This window comes from Scomber japonicus, chromosome 10, assembly GCF_027409825.1.
Source record: "Scomber japonicus isolate fScoJap1 chromosome 10, fScoJap1.pri, whole genome shotgun sequence".
Classification (NCBI taxonomy): domain Eukaryota; kingdom Metazoa; phylum Chordata; class Actinopteri; order Scombriformes; family Scombridae; genus Scomber; species Scomber japonicus.
This window is the reverse complement of record NC_070587.1, coordinates 23677571-23701371: the sequence shown is the minus strand read 5'-3', so window position 1 is coordinate 23701371 and position 23801 is coordinate 23677571. Positions and strand designations below refer to the sequence as shown.

Sequence of the window (23801 nt, the reverse complement as noted above, 5' to 3'; positions counted from 1 at the left end):
GCCTATGGAACAGTTATTACTAGCCTAAGTGAAGTATTGTGCTGATGTAATTGTGTGTGTGGGTGAGTTGGCTCATTGTGGGGGGAATTATAAAGTTCTGTAGCCCAGGGGCCCTCCAGTGATGTTAATGCACCCCTGACTACAGCCCCTACACCTAAGTAAGGCCTTACCTTGATGAGATCAATGTGTGGATGACTCATAAAATCACAACAACTGATTAGTCTACATATAATCAGTTGTACAGCCCCTACCCAATGTGTGGATGACTCATAAAATCACAACAACTGATTAGTATACATCTACTTAAGGCTATTGCCTTACCTTGATGAGATTAATGTGTGGATGACTCATAAAATCACAACAACTGATTAGTCTACATCTAATCAGTTGTACAGCCCCTACATCTTAGTAAGGCTATAGCCTTTCCTTGATGAGATCAATGTGTGAATGACTCATAAAATCACAACAGCTGATTAGTCTACATCTACGTAAGGCTATAGCCTTACTACAGCCCCTATATCTAAGTAAGGCTATAGCCTTACCTTGATGAGATCAATGGGTGGATAACTCATAAAATCACAACAACTGATTAGTCTACATCTACATAAGGCTAAAGCCTTAAGCCCCTACATCTAAGTAAGGCTATAGCCTTACTACAGCCCCTACATCTAAGTAAGGCTATAACCTTACTACAACCCCTACATCTAAGTAAGGCTATAACCTTACTACAACCCCTACATCTAAGTAAGGCTATAGCCTTACTTTGATGAGATCAATATGTGGATGACTCATAAAATCACAACAACTGATTAGTCGACATCTAAGGAAGGCTATATAGCCTTACCTTGATGAGATCAATGTGTGGATGACTCATAAAATCACAACTGATTAGACTACATCTGAGTAAGGCTATAGCCTTACTACAGGCCCTATATCTAAGTAAGGCTATAGCCTTACCTTAATGAGTTCAATGTGTGGAACAGGTTTTACGTTAGCCGGTATATGCCGGCTTTTGGCCGGTATAACCTGTAATTGGCCGTCAGAAAAATATCAACGGCCAAAATGTCCGGCAGTAAAAACGTCAAATAAATGAATACATGTATAAATTCATTAATAACATATTAAATACTAATATTATCATATAATAGTATGTGATATAACCTATAAGATATGTTGCCTTGACAACAACAACAAAGTTGTGCAAAAGTTTTGTTTCCTTCCGTTTCATTGAGAACTTCACTGAGTGTTTGATCATGTCACTGACTGCAGTACTTATAAATCACGCTGCAAATAAATGTCAATTATATGTGGAATTCGGACTGGACAAACATCTGCTCTAGAATAATGTCTGTATTTAATACTGAGGAGGAGTGATTTTCACAGTTATATCCAGGCAGGTGGAATTTGGATATATTAACTTCACAAAGAGAGACATGCTCGCAAAACATTGCACAATCATATCCCAATTTTCTGCTTCAAATGTCTTATCTACAGGCCTGTAATTAGTGGCCATAGCCCTATTTAAATAATTAATCTGCTAAACAGAGTTTTACTTTGAAAAGTTAACACAGCTCCACATCCGGTGTTAGGGATTTGAACTTGCTGCTTGTTGTGATTCAGTTACTGCTATGGGCTCCTGTCAGGAAGACGCGTTTCACTCTGTCCAGACATGATCTCTGGGTCATTTTACGCCTTGTTAGCGGGCTGTTTAGCCGCTGCTAGCTCTCTGTGTGCTAAGCTAACAGTGGGAGCAGACTACCTGAAGGAGATGTGTGAAGCTGGCCTCAAACAAGACGCAGACTACTGTGACTGGGTGAGACTAACTTCTGTCTGTGTGTCACAACGTCTCTTTCTCGGGACAGTGTGCTTTACTTCTGCTGCTGCTCGAAGAATGTTTTACCAGCCAGGGTCAGTGTGTGTTCATGTATACTGTCTGTATCTGTATAATAGAGACAGAAGCTACTGTTTGGTGAACTTATTACTGTGCAACACGACGCTGAAGTCAGTTTCAGATTCGTAATAAGGAAACATACATAAGTATCAGTTTTTCATCACGTACACTTATTAAAAATGTAAAAACACTGTTAGAACCTACTTGAAAAATGAAAAAAAGGCGTTTTTTCTTATATTTCTCTATCCAGACCACATTAGACCAGGTCTAGACCATAGACTGTGGTCTAGACCTGTCTAATCTTTTGTGGCTCCAGAGGAATCTGCACTAAATCTGATACATTGCTTCAAGTGATGTCACTCATCAAGGCATTACAAACACATCTGTACAATCCAGTAAAACCAGTTAAGTTGGCTTGTGGGTAATGTAGGCACCAGGTTTTAAAAGGAAGAAGAAATCATGAAATGAAAAGAATAAAGTGGAATTCTTTGTATTTTACACAAATTCTGAATAAAACAGTGGAAAGTGACGAGAATCATAAACTAATGGCCTTCACAGTCAGATTTTGGAAGGTCCACCTCCATCATAAAATCACCAAATGAGAGAATATCTTTTGAAAGAAAGTTGTTCAGTCCTCCACTTCAACACAAAGTGTTTGAGAAGAAGCACTGAAGCTGTTCTGAACACCTCACTACGCTTTGTTTCCCATTTAATTTGTCACCCAGCTGTTGCCACTAACTCACAGCAGCTTTCCTGTTTCACCTGTTTGCAGCTCCACATCCCCCTGCGGCTGGCGTGCGGAGGTCTGCTGTTGACCTGCAATACTGTCATGTGGACCTTCTTCTCCAAGGCTCTCCGGCACTGCTCCTCTTCAGCCAGGGCCACGGTGACTACCACTGCATCCAACTTCATCTGCTCTGTAAGCTCTCTGAAATGTCCTGTTTTGAACAATACTGTTTGTGTTAATGAAAACAAGCATCTTCATTTTATTCTCTTTTTTTTATCCAGGCTGTACTTGGGAGGGTAATTTTTGGAGAGACCCATGCACTTCTATGGTGGGTGGGTATCTCTGTCACTCTGTGTGGGCTGCTGGTGCTTCATGGATCCACATCTCAGACCCTGCCACAGGAGGAGGATAAAAAAGACAAGTAATGCCGCTTTGGATCATTATAAGTGTGCAGACACTGCTCTTCCTCTGGGGTTCTTCTCAGGTACTGAAAAGGAAGAAAGGTTGTTGATAAAAGAAAGTGAATCAGTGTCTTAATAAGTGCAATTGAAACAGTGGATTGTGTTGCACGAACCTCTACCTGTTGAACAATTTCCTCCTGAATCCTTTGAGTAATGATGAGCTTTATTAATATAGTACAGTCGGTGTTGCGCAATAGCTTGGTGAAATAAAACAAGTCTTTGAGTCAGTTAATTAGACTAGAAGACTTGATTTTTCACTTGGGAATCAGGAGACATCAACTTGAGGTCTTTGTTCTTGATATTCATGATATGAATATTATACTCTTTCCTCTTTCTTTCTTACCAACTTCACTTTATTCATTTTATACTGCTCAAACACAATAACCCAACATAGTTTATGGTCTGGCAAGTAAAACAGCACCTACTTTGCCAAAATCACGCAGATGGAGAGGAAAATGTTGCAATGTGAAGGATTTGACATTTGGTGGCAGTAATATGACACTGTGGTAAATAAAAGAAGGTTGTGTATATTAGTGTCTAACTTAAGTATTTAATGATAAAGCCAAGCTTTGTGTCAGTCAACTAGGGCTGGGTATCGTTTAAAATATGACGATACTGGTACCAATCCAAGTACTCATAAAGTGATACATCAGTATCACTTTATGAGTACTTCATTTGATATCTATCCACATTTAGCACACTTGCTTTTATCTGATGTAACAGGTGTGTAGTGTAGACACACTTTAGAGCGTTTAGGTGGCATCTTGACTGCTGAACTGCTAAGCGTGCTAATTCAAATTCACCACGACCTCACCAACCCAGATGGGCTGTAGCTGCTGTGGCAGTGGACCAATCACATGTTGCATTAAATCCAAGAACGCTTGCATTGATTGGCTGTGAGCAAGTCCATACAAATAGTCATATTTTCTAGCTCTGGGTGCAAAAAGGATCAACTGCAGGTATGGTTTGACAGGAGACATTTTGATACTACTTGGTATCGATTTATTTCAGTCGATACTTAAAGATATCAAGTACTGATACCCAGAACTACCATCAACCTTCATCAGGGCAAACAAGGTGAATGAAAGTTTGATTACGTCATTAAATCATTAAATTTGGAGTCAATTGTACAGAGCTGTCTTTTGCCCAATGAGAGACGACATTAAACATTCCTGCTGTTCTGTCAGATTACGTAGGCAATTATTCAGTGTAGACAAACACACAAAGTGAAACATCTTTCATATTATCTCCAGTTATCCAATTTCTAAGTACACAGGTTTCTTATTGTGTGTGTGTGTGTGTGTGTGTGTGTGTGCCATGAATCCTGCTTAATGTCCTCTTACTTGAATGCTGTGAATGACTTTGCAGCTTTATTCATGTTCTTCCACACTGTCCTCCAAAGAAACAGGAATGTTGTGATTTACAAATGTTATGATTGATATGTATATTAAGTGTATGAATTTGATGTGGCTCAAACTGTTGTATTAGAAGTTTTCTATTATGTATGAAAAGATACAGAATATGTTTTAAAGTATTGTTGGTATTGTTTTCTTACCAACCAGGAATGTGAGATTGAAAGGATAGGTTCACATTTTGTCAAGTTTGTCTTGAAACAGTAATCATATGACTCCATGTAGAGATCACTCCCTGACATGACTACAGTGTAAGTGATGGGGACAATGTCTAGTCCTTCATTACTGTGTAAAACTCATTCTAAATACACAGAAAGGTTGGGTTTAGTCCCATATACCTAGTATTTTATTAGAACAGACTTGAAAAAATGTGGGCTTATCCTTTAATTTGAATAAAGTCAGCATTTGAAAGCACCTTTCTGAACTATAACTGCAGATAAGTTTGTTCAAAAAATAAAAAAAACACTTCTTCAATATTGTTTTTTCAATGATTAATGACAAAACACTTAACATAATGTACAGTTATGATATGAAACATGTCCATTTATTTGAGAATTCATAAACAAAACCCACAAAATGATTGAAGTTTGCTAAAATGATGTAAACATAAAACATGAGTGGTCCCATGAAATCCAGCACCCATTTATAATAGCAGTAAAAGCCCTTATCCAGCAGCCTTTTCATGCTTACTCCATTTACACAGTCTGCTCCACACACAAAGACACTGTTCATTTTCCATATATGTGCAACAGAGTGACAAAGATGAAACCTCAGACACAGATACCAGAAATGGAAAGATGAGTAGTTGAAGTACATAATAATCTCACAAAGTTTGTTTCCCCCTCCACCTACTGTGTGTCACATTGAAACGATTGCTCGTTGGGACAGATAAGGCACAAAGTGAATTTAAATCTTCATGACAAAAGGAAGCAGAGACGACAAAGAAGTTCAAAGTAACTTGCTCATGCTTCAGTGATTACTGCTACGGTTAGTGTTCTCCTGAGGCACCTCCATGAGATGCTTTCTCATCTACTTGAATAGAAAATACTTTGGTGCTGCAGGATTCTGAATCCTTCCAGCTCCTTTTGCTCCAGTTTTATTAAACTACTGAAGGTTCAGCAGCATCAGTTAAGTAGAGTGAGATCATTTCCACATGGTATTATATCCCCTTTCATTGTAACTGTGCATTTAACGGAGACGTTTATAAGATTTAGGGGGACCAATTGGCAGAAATGGAATATAATATTTATATACAAAATATATATTTTAATTAGTGTATAATCTTCTGAAAATAAGTATGACTGTTTTCATTACCTTAGAATGAACCCTTTATATCTACATAGAGAGCAGGTCCTCTTTTATGTGGCACATCATGTTTCTACAGTAGCCCAGAATGGACAAAGTGGCTCTAGAGAGAGTCTTTCATGTTTTGTTTCTTTTTTTTTTTTTTTTTAAGTTTCGTAGCCACCTACACTTGGAAGGAATAGTTTGGGGTATTCAACTGCTTGCAATCTGCAACCTCACCATTAGATGTCACTAAATTATTTTGTTGCATCAACCTGCCCAGAGACTACGGGTGGAAAATAGCAACTTGCTAAAACCTGGTGCAACAAAGCATTTGTCCTTGTTTTATACAGGGTTGATGTTTTATTGCGCACTGTCCCTGTTCAAATGAAAATGAAAAATGAAATCCCTACAGACTAGTCCTTTAATGATAGCCAAGATGTTTAAGTATTCACAAAAGGTTTGCTACCCTGTCCACCTTACACATGACACTGCATTGACACTGGGAGATATAGTGGTTATGTCCAATGTGATTTTATTTTTCTTGTATAGATTTATTAAAAATCAGATAAAAATATAAATAAAAATCCAATTCTGGGAGTTTTTTTGCTATTTAGAAAGCCCTGAAAAAGACTGGCGTGCTCGCTCAGCCGTAGTGAAGCGCTGCCAGACTAATCAAATGTCTCCTTGACAGCAGGCAGTACTAGTTGAGTGGTATCTCAATGATATCCTGCTCAATGATCTCCCCCTGTGGGACGGCAATGAGTTCCTGAGAGCTCTTCTTGCAGCTCAGCCCTGAGAAGGGGCTGCACCAGGACAGGGAGAACCGCCCACCAAACGCCACCTCCATGGCTTCTCGACATGGCACCTTCGCCCATTTCCCAGTCTCTCCCTTCAGACGCTCGATCCCCTGCGGAAGACGGAACAGTGAGGTTATGAGGTGAAAGCAGTAGAACTATCTGTCATCTGCATGCAGCATCACTCGTAACTATGAGACAAAGGTGACAACGGTACGAAAACTGCAAAAACACACTATGGTTTGCTCTTTGGGCCAGGTTCTAAGACATGGTACAAGTCTATTTTAATACAACACTCATTTGCTATATATATGTTGAAAGACTCGGTTGCTGTAATCATTCCTCCTGTTCATAATAGCCATGAAGCAATCTGTCATTGTTATGTGCAGAAATTAAGAGTCTGCAACCATTCAAGCATTTGCTAATTATCACTAAACACAAAGACTGAGCTTAAGGAATAGATCGTTGTAAGAAGTAAACTAAATAGTAATTAAGCTCTTTTGTGGAAATACCATTTCAGATACATTAACAATCAAAGCTTAATGTCTTATAAAGATGTGTGGAGTGGCTCTTTAAGTTCATTAAGGGTAATGGAAGGATATGGTTTGGGGTCACATATGACTGGCTAATAGTTTGAGCTATGGCTGGGTTCAGGACAAAGTGAGGGGAAGGACACCTGCACCAAACCTACATGGTCTGCCACAGCCTAGCAAGGAAACACAAAGAGGGAATTTGACACTAACGGACTGACATTTTAGAAGATACTATGGCTGTCACTTTTTATGTACACTTTGAACAACCATGTACCATATCTTACAGGTGTGGTTGTCAGTCTAATAAATATCCTGTTGCCGTCAGTAAGTTAAACAATTGTAGAAATCATGGATAAAAGTGAGTGTTTGCTGCTGTCTGCTGGAGGTCATCATATAATGAGCAAATGAATGAAACTCTGCATGTGTGTTCAGGTTAGACAGTGCACAGTGTTATCACATGAATTCAAACTGATTCAAAGCTTCTTATTCATTTTTTAAGTGACAGCTTTAGAAGGTTCCCACATAATTTGACTAAGTCAGACTTGATATTCATAATTGCTTCATCTGAACTTTGGTTTAGTTTTTAGAATAAAAGGAGGGTGGATTTAGTCTGCTGTGTAGGTGTGAAGGATCTACATGTAGTAAACAGGAGGAACAGTTCCAGCAACCAATAACTATCATCATACATATGAAATGTGAGTATTGTGTTAAGATAGTTTTGTATTTTTTCAATTATCATCTAAATATGTTATGATTCATTTGCTTTCTAAAAAACATACACAAGATTTAATAAATACTGAACAAAACATGCATCTTAATAAAAAAAAAAAGAAAAAAGAAGTCTAAGGAAGGAGCAGATGGTGAAAAACAGTGCATGCATCGTATCACACACATAAAAACTCACTCATTCATTCATAACGTTTGGTTGAATCTGAAACAGCCAAAAATAAATGAAAGCGAAGAAGAGTTTTTGCCCTTCTGATTTAGAAATCTGCATGCGTGTGATGTTTGAAGCTTGGATGGGGACGGCTAAGTGTGACCTCTGTTGCGAGCTTACCTCTGTCAAGATTATTAAGAGTTGTCTGCTTCAGAAAGCTTTTGGCAAGAGCGAGTTATCAACCAAAGCAAATGCAATGAGTGGAAAGGGGGAAAAGGCAGATTACAGATGCTGAAGAGGGAGCAGAATGAAAGTATGAACGCGAGGAAGTGAGAGACAAGTGAGAGAGGGACTGTGCAGCGGAAGAGTGGAAACCTTTAACATTACTTGAACATAAATAACATTGACATAAGAAGCCCTCCACATTCAAAAGGAAAATAAATACACCCCCAAAAATAAGCAAGCAAACACGTTTAGTTTTTTTTTTGCATTGCAACTGAGAAGTATTTATTCTCTGCGCATGTGCTGAAATCTCTTCAGAATATTTAAGAAAGAATTAAAATTTCTGTAAAAAACAAATCACCTCCAGCGTCACTCTCACCTGCGAGACCTGGCACCATCATACCAGCAGTGTTTCACATACCATACTAAACTATCCTTCACCTTTACCATGCATTCAGATAACAGAAAAAAAAAAAAAAAAAAAAGAATACATACAATATCATGTAAACAAAGAAGAGAAGAAGAAAATGCACACTTCAGAACAGGTTCAAATCATGAATGATATAAATAGATGTTTTTTTAGTATTTGTGTAAATGTGAATGGTTGAAGTTAATACTTTGTTAAATGCTTTTAAGAGCTAATGCTTTATAGGCTGTTTCCCTTTGACTCCAGCAAATTTTCTCCAGCGAGGGAAAATTTGAACCTAAGAGTGAATGAGTGTCCCTTTTTCTGACAAATTTCACGTCGAAGCTTTCCCGGGCAATCGTGATTAAATTTGGCAACATTAAAATCACAGTCATGTGTTCATGCACACGCACACAGGTAGCATTGGTGTTACTGAGTGGGGCGGGTATTCTGTCTTTGCGACAAGGAACGATTGGTTGATTCATTGATGGACAGAAAATTACGTACAGTTTTTTAATCAGTGATTCATTGATTTGAGTTGTCTTTTTTAAGCAAAAATGCAGATTTTCAAGTAGTTGTGATCTCGTCAATCCAGCTGCCTCGCAAGGTAAGATGATGATAGACAGATGGATCATCTAATCACCTGCCGAGTATTTTTTTAAAGCGACTGCGCTTTTCCAAAAGTTTCCAATGACAACTTCCGAGATGGTTCTGTGTAACGAATAGGGCTGGGTATCGTTTAAAACAATACCAGAACAATACCAGTTCTAATCCAAGAGTGCACATTTAGTGCTCTTGCTTTTTTCCAGTGTAGCAGCTGTGTAGTGTAGACATGGCATCTTGGCTGCTGAACTGCTAAGCGCGTGGACTAAAATTCTCCTCAACTTCACCACCACAGACAGGTTGTAGCTGCTGCTCACATTAAATCCAAGAACACTTGCATTGACAAGTCCATACTAAGTCATATTTTCTAGCTCTGGGTGCAAAAAGGATGGATTGCAGGTATCGTTTGACAAGAGACGTTTTGATACTACTTATTTCAGTCAATACCTCAAAAAGGTATCACGTACCGATACCCAGCCTTAGTAACAAACCATCTGGAGCGTCAGGTTCATTTTCTGGTATTTTATACTGACTCAATTTATCAAGGAAATAATCAGCGAATAAATCGATGATGAAAATAATAGTTAGATGCAGCCCTGAAACTATGTTACATTCCAATATGTTTTCCGGTTGAAAAAGACGAGTTGAGGTGGATCATTTTATTAACTGTAACCATTTTACTTGCTAGGATGATTCAGTAACGCCTACCAAGGCTAAACAAGCTGGCACATTCAAGGACTGATTCTGCTTCCTGGTTTGTTTTGGCAATAAAAATTAAATAAATTAAATACATTTCCGCTTTGTTCGTGTCAAGCATGTATCAGAGAGGAATCAGGGAGAATGTTCCACACTTGGGCAACATGAAGGTATTTCAATCATTTAAAAACAAACTGCCTTTTTGGGACTTGCATGTACAGTAACAGTGTCAAAGGGAAACCTGTTGTGAGGCTCACATGCAACACTTATAAAATAAAAAAAAAGGAACACTTAACTGTAAGCAGCATTACCTTTTTTTGGCAACTTGTGCATATTATGTTATAATATTACGTATAATATTTTCACAATCTTAATGGACCAAATGTCCACAATAATGATGGCAAACTGTTCCTTCATGTGCTGCATTTGGCACCATTTAAAAAGGGATCTGTTTGCAGAATGGCTTCTACATTGTTTTTCCTGAATCTCACCGTTCTTGTTGGTACCCATTTAAAAAAGGTTTATTTTGTCCATGTCTGGAACACACACTACTGACTACTGTCTGACAAGTGGAAGATTTAAAGGGTCAATTCACCCAAATTACAAAAAAGACCTCTAGTGGTTTCTGGCCAAGCAGATAATTTTGGTTTTACACGCCCTGGTTCTGAAACATGAGTCTCTAACATTACTGCCACCATAGTACAATAGAGGTGAATCATGGATGTATTATACGTGCTGGACACTGGATCAAAAGTGGCACCCGTTCAGTCTTATTGCTCGGGTAGAGCACATGCCAAAAAAACGTTCTGGCTTCCGGGCTTACTTCCATGTTATACAGTAGTAATGACCCACTCGGCCCACACACTTTACATTGTGATGATGTCACAGATTTTTAAATCACTTTTCTTGGCTCAAGTAAAGTTTTAAAACCTCCATGGATCCAAACTTCATAATAGAAGGAGTCATAATTCATCTTGTTTGCAGTTTAAGGCGACCTGTCTACAGTTTTACAGCCATCTCTTTTACAATGGTGGTCTATGGGGAAAATGCTGTTTGGACCGCTGCAATACTACACAAGTGACCACTGGGAAAATCGTCTGATTGCTCTTATAATACATCCATGAGGTGAATGGAAATTACATTTAACATTTGACTGGTCTAAAACAACATGACTCTATAGGCATCCTTAAATACATTTGTTTCTGCTGTATATGTGTAAGTATATATTTGGTTGTCTTTATTTTTTCACACGCATCTTATTTAAATGTTCTTTGTATTGACGAAGGCCACAAACCCAAACACTTCATTACATTACTTTTGGTTACAGAGGGTATTTACTGTATTGAGTGGAAGCAGAAGGTTCAGGGGTGGATATAGAACTACCTGCATGACCAGACACCACCGCAAATAAGTGAGAAAATAAGTGTGAATAAGTAGGGTTTTTTTGTAATTCATCTGCCCTTAACCCTTTAAGAAAAGCAACAGTAAACACAGAGCAAGAAAAGAGGTTCCTGATACAAAGACAAATAGAAGAAATAGGCCAGAAAGAAACACAGATTGATCACAGTGTTTGCAAACAGGACCACAAACCCAAAGTGTTTCTTTTTCTCTGCAACTCGACTCACTGAAGGCAACACATAAAATAAATGTCTAGCGCACTTAGTCGGCAACACAGAACAAAAAAAAAGCAGATGGAAAAAGCTGTCCATGGCTAGTGTGGGAGATGCAAAGTAAAATTTTCGGCACTGGGAGCAACAGACCGCCATAGCTGAGCTCAGTGTGGGGAAGGGGGGGCTGTGCTGGGCGTCCCACTTTGGTTCTGACCCCCCTGGCCGCCTTGTTCCCCGCGCGAGCTCTCACACCACATACTGGTAGGTCTCAGCCTTCCCGTGGTCGGGGGTGGAGAACGGGCTAAACCACAATATGGAGAAAGGGTGTCCGAATACCGCCCTCATGTTCATCCACTTAGTTTTTTTAGCCCATCTTCTCTCTTCCTTTTTCAATTGCTCTATGCCCTGAAAACGAGAGACAACCACACTTCAGTTGGTGTGTGCTTTGGTGACCCAGGCAATCATCACAAACCAAATTCCAAATACCAAATTGTCTTTTTCAACTGGCTAAATATGAAAAAAATAAACCCCCAAATCTTCTTTCTTGAGGATTCCTGAGAATCACTTGGGCCATGGAGTGATTTCTCTTCCAAGATAATGTAGCTGCTTGTGTGTCCCTGTGTGTTGTACGGCCCTCAATTTCTATATATATATATATCAAACCCCACTCTCTTTAATTAAATGGTAAATTGCCTCCCATGTCTCTGACCTGGAGTTGCAGACAAAAAGAAGCTCGAAGCAGGAAAAGGAGTTTGGTTTGGTGAGCTACGATACACGGGCACACCAAGCTGACACCAAACTTCAGAGAGGATACTGATTCCTTGATACTGATACATGATACAAATGTCAGGTGATTATAAAAAATTACTTTCTGTCTTTTAAGTGCAGCATATAGTGATTATACCACTTTAACCACTATGTTTGTGGCTTCAGCAAATAGTGAAACCTCTGAGTGATTTCATGAGCAGCTTAATACTGAAACCTGCACATAAAATGACATCAGACAATTCAGTATTTTGTTTGGCCCAATCGAGATGTTCTCCTCCTATAAATTATAGGAGTATTCATTATATGTCGTTATTATTGTCTAGAGTGAATTTTGTTTTAAGACCAGTAAATCTACTTGAGTGTGTTTTAAATTCTGTTTATGGGGCAACTTTTGTAATTCCATTCAGATGACAGATTGTGCTCTTTAAGGTAACTGCCAAAATAAAGAAAGCAGCTGAGAGCCAAATTCGAATCTGGATTAGGAGAATATTAGCTGACTGCTTTCTGTTGTTTCTAGCTGACTCATTTGCTTCCGATTGCTGATATGACGTCATCACACAGCAAAGGCTGTGTATTTAATAAATGAGGTGACAGTTGAAGTGACGTCTACAAGATGAGATGCGTCAGTCTCTGATTCAGCTCAGCAGGTCACTGATTGATCACGTGAATCGCAGCCTTGCAGGGATGAATCAGAGCAGCACGACACAATTTCAGGATAAACCCTTCTGAGTTTTTACGTGCAGGACTTTCATAAAATCACCTGTGCTACACATTAGACACTTTCTTGCTCTAAGTAAGTAATAATGTCACAGTGAGCATTGTGAAAGCTGCACAGTCACAACAATTCATTTGCTTTTAAAAGGCTCTGAGTATTGAACTTTCTGTCTTTTTTGGCAGTTACTTGCATTTCAGACATTAAGCCTCATGCAAGAACAGATGTGTATGATGTGTGATTTTAGACAGCAACACTTGAAGCACAGTACTTTTTACTCCTTGTAAATGTATGTCTATTTTAGGTTTATTAACTATTTTTACTCCTGTTAAAAGGTGAAGGTACACAAGTTTAAGAGAGTTTATTGAATCTAACTTAATACACAAATATCAGAACACCTCACAGAAAACTAATAAGAGGGATTCGGGATAAAAATACGTAAATGTTCTTGCATGAGACCCGTTGTTTTCAATAAAAGCAAAGACTTGCAGGGAATTCATTGCACCTTATTCTACCTCATGCTGAAGGGGGCGAGAGATGTCACAAAGCTGTTAATCGTCAAAGATGTTCACGTTAATGTTAAAAAAAGCAAAGGGTGGCAGCAGCAGTGGGGAGGTTTGACGAGCAGAAGGAATTAGGGAGTTAAAGAGGAGGGGGAGGAAGAAAGGGAGGAGGATTTTTCGGACGCTGAACGGGTCACTTACGGTCTCGTCGGTACAGATGGAGTGGACTTGGGTGCCGAACATCACAGAGGTGAAGATTAGGAAGAGGAGACCCTCAAAGCACAGGAGTATGAGGAGTATGACTGTTGCTGGAGGAGAGAAGGAACTGCACTCTGGGAGGGGGGGGGGCACGGAGGAAGAGAAGTGAAAGGGCAAAAGAGGAGGATCGTATGAAGAGCTGCTACACACTACAATCAAACAAACTACTGCACTCTATCATGACTATATATTCATCTGCAGCACTACAGTAAGGAGACTAGTGTGTGCCTTGGATCAGGAGAGGGTTGAATGGTTATGCAGGTAAGGAAACTTCTAACTATAGTTTTAGCACAAATACAATGGGACATTTATGGGAAAACAGTATTTAGGATAGCATATAAATTCCTTGCCTGTGCTGTGCCACCCATCCTCCAACATCTGGGAACAACCAAGTTGGGTTATAGTGTAGGTAGGAATCTTAAACTTTAAAATGACCCTCGATTTTTGAATGTACAGCTTAAAGTTAGGGGAATTAATAACATAATACATTGCAATGGAAATGGAATGAAAATCTGGGGGCATAAAGTAGGTTTGTTAATGGTAGGGTTCCTTTCCATCTTCAACCACAATTTGCCCAAGAGTCTGAAGATTTACTGACTGTAGCCATACTGCTGTAATGCAAAGTCTTAATCAATCACACACTGTAGCTACCGATTAGTAAAACTCCTCCTTTGCCTGCTAATATCTCTTGTTCAAAGGTTGGTTTAGCCGCTTGACTTGTTGCACAACCTGCTAAAACTAGCGTAACATAGTAACGTAGTGTGCTATCGTTGCTATTAGAAGAAAAGAGTGGTGTTCATGAATTAATGTCGCTCAACCATCCAAATCGTCCTGTAAATGTTCGCTGAAGAAAAGTGACTATGCTATTTGGCATATCTTAGCAACGCTTATTTTAGCTCAGCAGGAATGTTGTGTTTAAACCTGCATGGTTTCTTGAAGAGAGTCACTGTGTTGTGTAACTGCAGAGCACAGTCACATGGACAGTGTGTGTGAATAACAACTTCTTTTAACACCAACCTTGCAAAAGAAACCAGTAACCATGGTAACTGAACCCAACAAAGATGAAGACCGCTGTATCCTCAAAATGCCTTGTAAACTTTCGTGATGAAAAATTCGTGATGAAAACTAGACTATGATCCATTCAGTTTTTGTTCACTAAAACTAACAAGAATCAAGTGGGTAAAACTTTACACTTTCAATAAAAGAGTACGACCGTATCAAAATCAGGTACCGAAATTAATACTCTGATGCTCCCTTCAACACACACCTGTGTCTCAGCTTTAACAGAACAAGAACTAAGCACGTCTAAGATGATGGCAAAAAGGCTGAACATTGAAATTGAGCTGTACAGTATGTCACATTACAACTAGGCTGACCAACAGAACAGGTTCAGGAAGTGTGAAGGCCTCTGGGTGTCACTGACAACTCATTTGACACAGAAATCAAAATGGCTCACGGTGCACGGCTCAGTCTGCAGACGTGCCGTCCACATGCAACTCACGAGGGTTCCCAGTGTGCTACGCAACACAGTTCCTTTGAAACACAGCAGCAAATGCAAACAACAGTAGATTCCATTTCATTTCATTCTTAGTGGTAAATATGTTTTGGTACCTGTGGAGAGGGGCTATGGAGTATTACTTTAATATTCCTACAGCACTGTGAGATCTGAGGAGAAACTGTATTATTTATTTAATATTCATATTCTTTATCCCTAGGCACCATACATGAAAGGATAACTTTCTTTGTATCATCAACAAACACCCTGAAGAGCTCAAATATGGATATGAATGTATCTAACACGCATAAATCTGTTATCAAAAGAACCAATACCAAGCCTTACTGTTTCATTAGATGGCATATTCCTTTATAACAACATATGATCTAGTCTAAGTCTGTTGACTGTGTAGTTTTGTGTTTGATTTTTACATATAAAACAAAGCAATTACAATATGATTTCATGACTGTAGTTTTGTGGACCTGAATAAAGTGTGTGTGTGTGGGGTAAATAAATTAATAGGACTCACTCGTCCAATCGTCTTCAAAGCAGTAGAGGAAATGGAAGACCACCATGACCAGAGAGTGGAGAGAGATGAGTGCAATATACATCTGAAAGAAAAAAAAACAAGAGCAGGGATAAGTTACCACATACAGCGACTGCAAAAATCACCTTCCACTGTAGAAAACCCTGTCACATCTGCATCTGTCCTCATTTAATGCACTGCAATGAATTTTCCCCATCTAACTCTTCCTCAGGGATGTGAAGAAATAATGTCACCCACACACGCATAAAGACCTCTACATTAGTGTTATCTGTATTCGCCTTCCCCCTGCTGACAAAAACATACAAATACTGGCCTGTAGCAACCTTCTTGGTTCGTTTCCAAACGTCCTACATAATCCAGTGACTGACAGTGTTACTCTGTGTCTGTGTATGGGAGTCTGCTCGTGAACTTACTGTGAATAGCACAAAGTACTTTTGGTTGTTTTCCCCGACACAGTTGTTAACCCAGGGGCAGTGGTGGTCCATCTTACGTATGCAGCGTTTGCAAACACTGTGAGAGTTACAGTAAAGTGAAATGAGGGAGAGGTGGAGGAGGAGATTAAGGCAAAAACACTGGTGGAGTGAAAGAACAGTTTCTATTTCACAAATGAACCAAGTCAAAAACACATCCCAGCAGTCTTCAGTGCGTCAAACCACTGCAGTTGTTAGCGTGGGATATTGGGTTTGTGAGTGCCTAATGCAGCAGCAAGACTTTTCTGTCCCTTTTCGCCCTACCTGCAGTGGTGCGCTCGGTCAGGCTTGATGCTGCAGCACTTGGGACATTTGTAGACCACCTGCCCCGGTTTCAGCTGAAGGCTTTCAATGTATTCCTTAGTGGCGTTCCCTTTTGGCACCGCCCCCTAGCAGGAAACAGACCGTACAGTAGATGACTCCAGCACAATTTACAGCTCATTAAACATCATAATGAAATAAGTGTTCAGTGGTTAAATGCAGTATAGTTTTATCAAAGTTCAGCACAGTTATTCATTACTAATAACCTTGCAATAAAGTTGCACTTACAGGGTCAGTGCACATGGCCCTGAGGTGCGAGGCAAGGGCGAGGAAGGCCAGAATATTGAACAGAGTCCCGTTCACAATGCTATACGTCAGATTCTTGGAGGGCAGCAGCATTACGAACAGCACCACGAACTCGGCATACAACACCAGTATCCAGGTGATGACGGCGCACACGATGCCGCAAGCGTCCCTGATGAACCACATGGCGGAGGCAGAGGAGGAAGTGATGACGTCTTTGGAGATGGGGATGCGCTGCTCGTTCTGTAGGCAGTTGCCTCCCGCCCCGGTTGCGGCCTGCGCGCGGTTGTGCTCCACATCCCTGCATCTGTGCACTGGGCTCTTCATCCTTCATCTAAGCTTGATGGCTGCTGCTGCTGCCGGACCTGCTGTGCCTTCAGGCTTCAGTCTCAGTCACCACATGCTGGGGAGAGGAGCAGGAAAGTTGCAAGTCAGAGGCAGGTCAAAGGTTGGGTTCTCTAGACGATCTCTAGGGGCAAAAGTGCTTTATTAAAGATATGAATGACTCTCAATCATCCACTTAATAGTCCCCAGGATAATGTGTCATTGCACTTAGTTTTTAAAGTTTCCCTACAGTACATATAAACAAACTGGCATGCATGGATGAATATGCAGGTAGGTTGCCCCTGATGTAGACCTCTATGCAGTTAGCCATCATGTGGCTACAAGCAGATAGTTTCTATGTTTACTTTAGTTTGGACTCAGAAACAAACCATTCATGTAAAAATTACATTTGGAAGGATGTAGAACAGTCAGCAGCTTGTCCCAATGTTTGCATAACACATAGAGACACATTGGCCACATTTATATGAAATACAGCAGGCTTGATATATTCCATGTACAGCAGACATGCCTGCAGTTCTGTTTAGAGCTGAAATGACTAGCTGACCAGCTTCTCCACTGTGAGGACTTTCAGCTTTTCTCTTTCTGATGTGACTGTAAACTGAATATATTGAGGTTTTGAACAGTTGGATGAACCAGTAATTTGAGAGGTGTTAGAGTTTAATTACATTAATCTGAATTGTGATGAGCTATTCTGACATTTTGTAGACCAAACATTTAACAGACAAAAAAGAAACTAAATGGCAGATTATTTGATCCCACTAATATGAGATAATTTATATTTTTTGTAATTTATCAAGCAAAAAGTCAAACATTTGTTGGTTCCAACCTCAAACTGAGCATTTTCTTTGTTCTGTTATCATTATAAAATGAAAATCTTTGGGTTTAAGACAAAGCCAGAAATCACAACTACCATGAACCCAAGATTACTTCTCCAAATGTCCTGATTTGTCGAACCAACAGTCCCAACTCAAAGATATTCTATTTATCATCAGCAAATATTCACATTTAAGAAGCTGGAAGCACGGAAGTGGTTTGGTATCTGCTTAAAATATTAATGACTATCAAACATTATTTTCTAGATTGACTAATCAAATACTATCAAACACTTGTACAAACCTGGCTTTGACAACTCTGTTTTCTACCACAACTAGGAGCAATGAACTTTGATTAACTGTGAACTTTGTACATGAAAAGTCCTGCCTAAAATAAAGTATATGACACAGCAAAATCATGTATGATGACATAACTGTTTGATACAAGAATGTTGACTGAAACTGAACCTTCCTGTTCTGCAGTACAACCCCTCTGTGTCTAGGTCTCTCCTTGTTATGGCCTCAGTTAAAATATATATATATATACACACACAACAAGTGCCAGTAATACTTCACTGAAAACATTTCTCAATATTGTACTGAATGTAAATATATTCTTTAAAATGAAAATACCCACAGGCAGGAGATGGTGATCAAAATCAGTTGCCAAACATTTCAGGGGTGAGAAGAACTAATAGTCCTATTCAGACTGGAACCAACGAATAAAGAAATCTTATGACAAGAAGCAAGTGAAACCTATCAATGGCCTGTCAATGCTGTGTCACTGTGGAGGTCAAAGTAAACAGTGAGCAGCACAGTGCAGCTACCTCTACATCACTACCAGCAGCTGGATTGAAGGATCACTGACTGGATGGAGGAATCACTGACTGGATGGAGGATCACTGACAGGATGTAGCGGTCACTGACAGGATGTAGCGGTCACTGACAGGATGAAGAGGTCATTGAAAGTTGTTGAACAGTCACCTGAAATCTGTGCTCATCATTGTACATAAAGACACTAAATAACATTTTATTCACCCTGCTAGCTTATACACATATAAAGTTACATTTTCACAATATATATAATAGAATTAAAACACTATTATTGATCACATTTAAAAATCTGAAAATGCGCATAGAATGTGGGTCATTGGTTCCAATTCCTAGAGCAGTTTCTGTCGCTAAGTAACCAAACTAGCAGCTTTATCTTTAGCCAGGTACAGTAGCTATAAAACGGTTAAAAATGCTAAACCTTAACAATTACAGTAAATGAGGCCATTACGCAGCTTTACTGTTAAGTTAGAGGTAATAACAGTTTATAGGCCTGTATGGAGCTGAAACCTGACTAACTGACTCCCAACACCAGTCAGTCCATCGTAGATTAGCCGTTGAGCTAACATGTTGCAGTGAGCATTTACTGACCTGTTTGAGAATATCTGGCAGGTCAGTGTCCTTCACTTCAGCTGTAAAGCGATACAATCCCCAGAACGTCTGTTTACTTTCATATCACATTTACTGACGTTTTATTTCCTCTGAAAATCTCACCTGAAATGATGGGCATCCTTCGGTCGCTTTCGTCGTTGCTTGATAGCTTCCCTTCTTCTCTCCCTCCGCCCCTTCACCAACAACAAGACGTCTTGACGTACAGGGAGGACGTACCTGAAGCGAGCCAATGGGACCGTGAGAAAGGTTTCGAGCCTTCCTACGTCAGATGGACATGTCCAGACCAGACACACCTTTTTCCCATACATGTTCCACAAATGGAGATTCTTGAAAGTAACCCCTAATTTCATCAGATATTCATTGGAATTTGTTGAATATATTAAAATGCTAGATTTTATTAATACAACAAAAAGTAACAAAACTGTCAATATATATAGAGAAGAATAATGTAAACCTTAAAATGATAGAAAGCGTAACTTACTGTAATTTAGTTGGAACTTAAGAGTAGAAGTATGTCTAGATAGTAGAAGTATGTCTAGAAGATTTCCAGTTGTAATCGCAGATAAAATAATGCGCAACTCCTTGACTTAGGTTCATTATTATATGAAACTAGACAATGGATTTATGGTTCACTTATTTATTTCTTTATTTGTATATACTTCCTTACTCTTTCACTCCAATTGAAATAATGTGACAGGGAAAAGGAGGTGGATGATGGCAAGTGTGGGCTGGGCTATGACTATACTATACTATATTGTCATTTGTCTGTTTAATTTAACCTACGTCTGAAGGTATTCTGATTAAACGTCACTACGTGTGTGCGTGTGTGTGTGTGTGTATTATTATGTATTACATTTGTGTGTGGTATGTTGATGTGTGTACGTCTAGAATGGTTGCTAGGGAGAGCTTTGCCTATATTATGTGACCTCAAGATACATTAGTGTACATGCATGTACGTCTGCTATATATTGTATATATTATATCACCAAAAAGGTTATGTTATCTCCACTGAAGTAGAGGATGGTTTCTCTGTAATTATACAGATTTGATGGGTGAATAGTGGATGGGTTCCAGGCCTTGGGGACTCAAAATAGTCATACCAAAAACAGTGTAACACAGTAAAACAGAAATAAAACATGTGGCTGAAATTGCATGAAGAAGCATGACATCTATCAGACTTACCTCTACACCTGGATAGATTCCAGACAGCTGGGTTTAGAGAATTTAACTTTGTGTAGAAGTCCAAGAGTCCAAATTGTGTACTACTATTAAAGGATGGGTTCACATTTGTCCTAGTCTGTCTTAAAACAATACTTACATGTCCATACTGTATGTACATTGAAACTGTTTTTGGTTGCTATAATTGTTCCTCCTTTCCATATTGGCTGTGGAGAGACTTCCTAAAGTGATTCCAGTGTAAGAGATGGGGAACTAAACCCACATTGCTCATTCTGTGCAGAAACTAGTAATAAGAAACTTCTGTACAGAAAAGCCAAACTAGGTTAGTGTCACTGTTACATCATTTGCACTACTAAGACTTTGAATATTAATACAGCCTGCCTTTATTTTAACAGCACCATTTCATTAAACTATTGATGTTTATTTTTGCTTTGATATGCTTATATTTACTCTTAGTTTTCTTTTAGACAATTCTTTTTGTTCTATTCATACATGTGCTAGGGATTTGTCCTACCACAGTTATGCTGCTTTATATATTACATCATTGTTTTATAAAGCATTAAGAAAATAAAGTGTGAAAAGTAAGAGACGCTCTTTTACTCCACAGAACTAAAGCTTCATATTCGTCACTAGAGGGCAGTGCTATACAAACAACTCTGCCTGATGCTACTCTGGCCTGTGAGCAAATATAGAACAATCGACATGGATTCAATTTAACGCTGCTGTGGTTTCAGATTGACATGTTCATATTCAATGCTTTTGTAACAGAGGATACAATACACTGTATTTAGTTTGTGGCTCCACAGCACATGATCTGAACTGAAAAACCATTAAGTCAGAGAGTACTCCAACTGTCAGCCTTCATATCTTCATACATAGGACTGAACAACATACTTTACATGCAGTAAAGATCACAGAGTCTTCACCCGCCTTCACAGCACACATGCAGCACGACCTCAGTATGAGTTCTGTCAATGTGGAGTATCATGTAGTTGTGAAACTTCGAGGAAAGTGGATTCATGCGTAGGCAGCCTCGTATGGATTCTTCCGTCTGCCAAAAGAAACAACCAGAAGTTTATAAAAACATTACATCATTCATCATATAAAGTAAATGTAGTTGCAGTGTGGTTACAAAAACATACAGGGGGAAAAAGTTGAATCTGTTTTTCACCTTTGTCCACATAGCAGTGTTTTCCATGTATGGCACATATAAAAATGAAATGTTATGTGATATTTTTTGCTGTAAGTTCTGAGGTATCAAAGAAAATATAATGGTGTACTCATGACCATGAAGCTGTGCAGCTATGCCTGCACTCCAGGGTTCAGGTCAGAAATATTCCAATTTATCTGGACCCATGCTAGCCACCCCCTAACCACCTTCCAACCACCACCCTCCACTTTCACACAACAACACACTCACACACACACACAGAGCTACAGGTAGATGTTGCTCTCAGCTTTTGGTCCCTAATGATGTGCTGTAACAGGTATGTCCCTCTTCACAACAGCTGCCAATTTCCATTAAAAATAGTACAACTTAATAATCCCCTGAGACAAAGTCAGTCTCAGGTGTGACATTTCACACAATCTCTCAACAACCAGAACAACTTCCTCTATTTTATAGCTTTGACAGAGCACCACAAGAATGAAGAACCTACTGTTTTCTTTCATTTTATTGATCAATTTCATTGCAGCGTGCACAATTTGAATTATGCATGGTATTTTAAAATGAAAAGACATGATCTTCTAATCATCTCTAGGGAAGCTCACCTGCATCAAACTCATCCAAGTTAAGTTGAGTCCAACTTCGGTTGAATCAACAGGAAATGAGAAAGCTCAGTGCCTGAAATTAGATTCTTCTTAAGTTCAACAGGTCAGTCATCTGAAGCATCCTTTCATTTGCCATAACAGTCCAGTTCTCTTCAGCCTATTTCCTCTTGTCCAGGTAGTTTTGCTTTAGGATTGGCTGCTGACCCATTTAGAGCAAAGACTGTAGCGGAAGTGCTCTTACACTAATATGTTTCTTTTGAGGACGCATTAGGAAGGCCTTATAGAATCTCTCTAGGGAAATTCCTAAAAATTCTCCTAAGATTTGTTTTGTCCCCTCCAAGCTACTTCTGATTTCCTGCTAAATTACCTGTGTGGTTGCAAGGCTATAAAGTAATCATAAAAATATATTCTTTCTTTCAATTTTTGCAGAGTTAAAAGTCCCACTGTGGCCTGAAAGCTGTTCCAGAGGCTTTTCCAATCCGATGAAAATGGCAAATTCACTCTAAACTATGGTGCTAAAAACACTGTAACAATAAACTCCAATGTCATAACACTACTTTATCCTTAGGAAAAATGTCACAGTGCTCCTCACATATTACTAACCCTAGATGTTTCACTGTGTGTCACATTGCATGTAATGTCAGCTCCACCAGCAGCCTGATGATGAATGTACATACATTTATATTCATCGCACTCTTTAAATGACTCATTTATCATTTAGCTCATTTGTCTTTGTTTTCGCACAGATGACACTTTGACATAGTGCACAGGTGTAAATAATAAAGTAATGAGGGCTGAATTCAATTAAGCTGTGTTACTTTGAGAGTCCTGGCTCACTGTCACACTGTCATAGTCATCGTTTATATCATTAGTAACACCTGTCAAAAAGTCCTTAGAGGATCATGAAAAGCTGCTTGTGAACACATTTAACCATAGTTAATGTTAATAATGTTAATAATGTAATGATGAGTTTCTATATTAGTGAATCTACATACTCTCTAAATAAGACATTCCCTTAACGTGTATGAAGTAATGAAGGACTTCTAACCCATTACTTCTCAGTACAATGCACAAACATGTGATCTTTATTTGAAGGACAATGAAACAGTGACTGGTTAAAAAAAACAGAAACAAATAAGTAGTTGATTGTTTTATGAATATCTCACACTGCACTGTAACTTTTTATTCTCTGTTTTTATCTCTTATTCTATTTGAACTTAATTTAATTTCCAATTTCATGTTATTTTGCCATGTGTTGCTTTTATATTCTGTCCTGATACATTTAATGTTTTATGTAAAGCACTTTGCCTTGTTGTTGAAATGTGCTACACAAATAAATTGGCCTTGCCTTATGCGGCTCAGCAGCTGTTTGAGTTAAATTAATCAGGAACTATTCATTAAATGATACCTGTAGTG

General features: G+C 39.0%; 2 protein-coding genes across 6 annotated transcripts; one reads left to right on the top strand and one right to left on the bottom strand.

Annotated features, from left to right (window-relative positions):
• Nucleotides 1–1633: 1633 nt before the first annotated feature.
• LOC128366539 (transmembrane protein 42-like) lies at nucleotides 1634–3522 on the top strand. The gene is made up of 3 exons (XM_053327274.1): nucleotides 1634–1813; nucleotides 2664–2810; nucleotides 2900–3522. The coding sequence occupies exons 1-3, from the start codon at nucleotides 1670–1672 to the stop codon at nucleotides 3041–3043; spliced, it is 435 nt and encodes a 144-aa protein (XP_053183249.1). The 5' UTR covers nucleotides 1634–1669; the 3' UTR covers nucleotides 3044–3522.
• Nucleotides 3523–4961: 1439 nt separating this feature from the next.
• On the bottom strand, nucleotides 4962–19601 carry LOC128366086 (palmitoyltransferase ZDHHC3-A-like). 5 transcript variants are annotated; one of them, XM_053326754.1, is made up of 8 exons: nucleotides 19539–19576; nucleotides 19416–19484; nucleotides 16822–17239; nucleotides 16537–16661; nucleotides 16216–16312; nucleotides 15785–15866; nucleotides 13704–13834; nucleotides 4962–6685 (listed from the first exon to the last, which is right to left on the bottom strand). In XM_053326754.1, exons 3-8 carry the CDS (start codon nucleotides 17161–17163, stop codon nucleotides 6479–6481), a joined length of 984 nt encoding a protein of 327 aa, XP_053182729.1. In that variant the 5' UTR covers nucleotides 17164–17239; nucleotides 19416–19484; nucleotides 19539–19576; the 3' UTR covers nucleotides 4962–6478. The 5 variants fall into 5 exon arrangements, with proteins under 5 accessions (XP_053182729.1, XP_053182732.1, XP_053182730.1 ...); XM_053326757.1 differs by having other exon boundaries at nucleotides 19416–19456; nucleotides 19539–19563; XM_053326755.1 differs by lacking the exon at nucleotides 19416–19484 and having other exon boundaries at nucleotides 19539–19601.
• Between the last annotated feature and the right edge of the window lie 4200 nt (nucleotides 19602–23801).

Excerpts from the sequence above, each read along its gene's own strand:
- LOC128366086 (XM_053326755.1), bottom strand. The coding sequence starts at position 17,163 with ATGAAGAGCCCAGTGCACAGATGCAGGGATGTGGAGCACAACCGCGCG. Across the intron at positions 16,313-16,536 it reads GACCGAGCGCACCACTGCAG|TGTTTGCAAACGCTGCATAC; the intron begins GTAGGGCGAAAA and ends TAACTCTCACAG. Across the intron at positions 6,686-13,703 it reads CCATCTGTACCGACGAGACC|GGGATCGAGCGTCTGAAGGG; the intron begins GTAAGTGACCCG and ends CGTCTTCCGCAG.
- LOC128366539 (XM_053327274.1), top strand. The coding sequence starts at position 1,670 with ATGATCTCTGGGTCATTTTACGCCTTGTTAGCGGGCTGTTTAGCCGCT. Across the intron at positions 1,814-2,663 it reads ACGCAGACTACTGTGACTGG|CTCCACATCCCCCTGCGGCT; the intron begins GTGAGACTAACT and ends ACCTGTTTGCAG. Across the intron at positions 2,811-2,899 it reads CATCCAACTTCATCTGCTCT|GCTGTACTTGGGAGGGTAAT; the intron begins GTAAGCTCTCTG and ends TTTTTTATCCAG.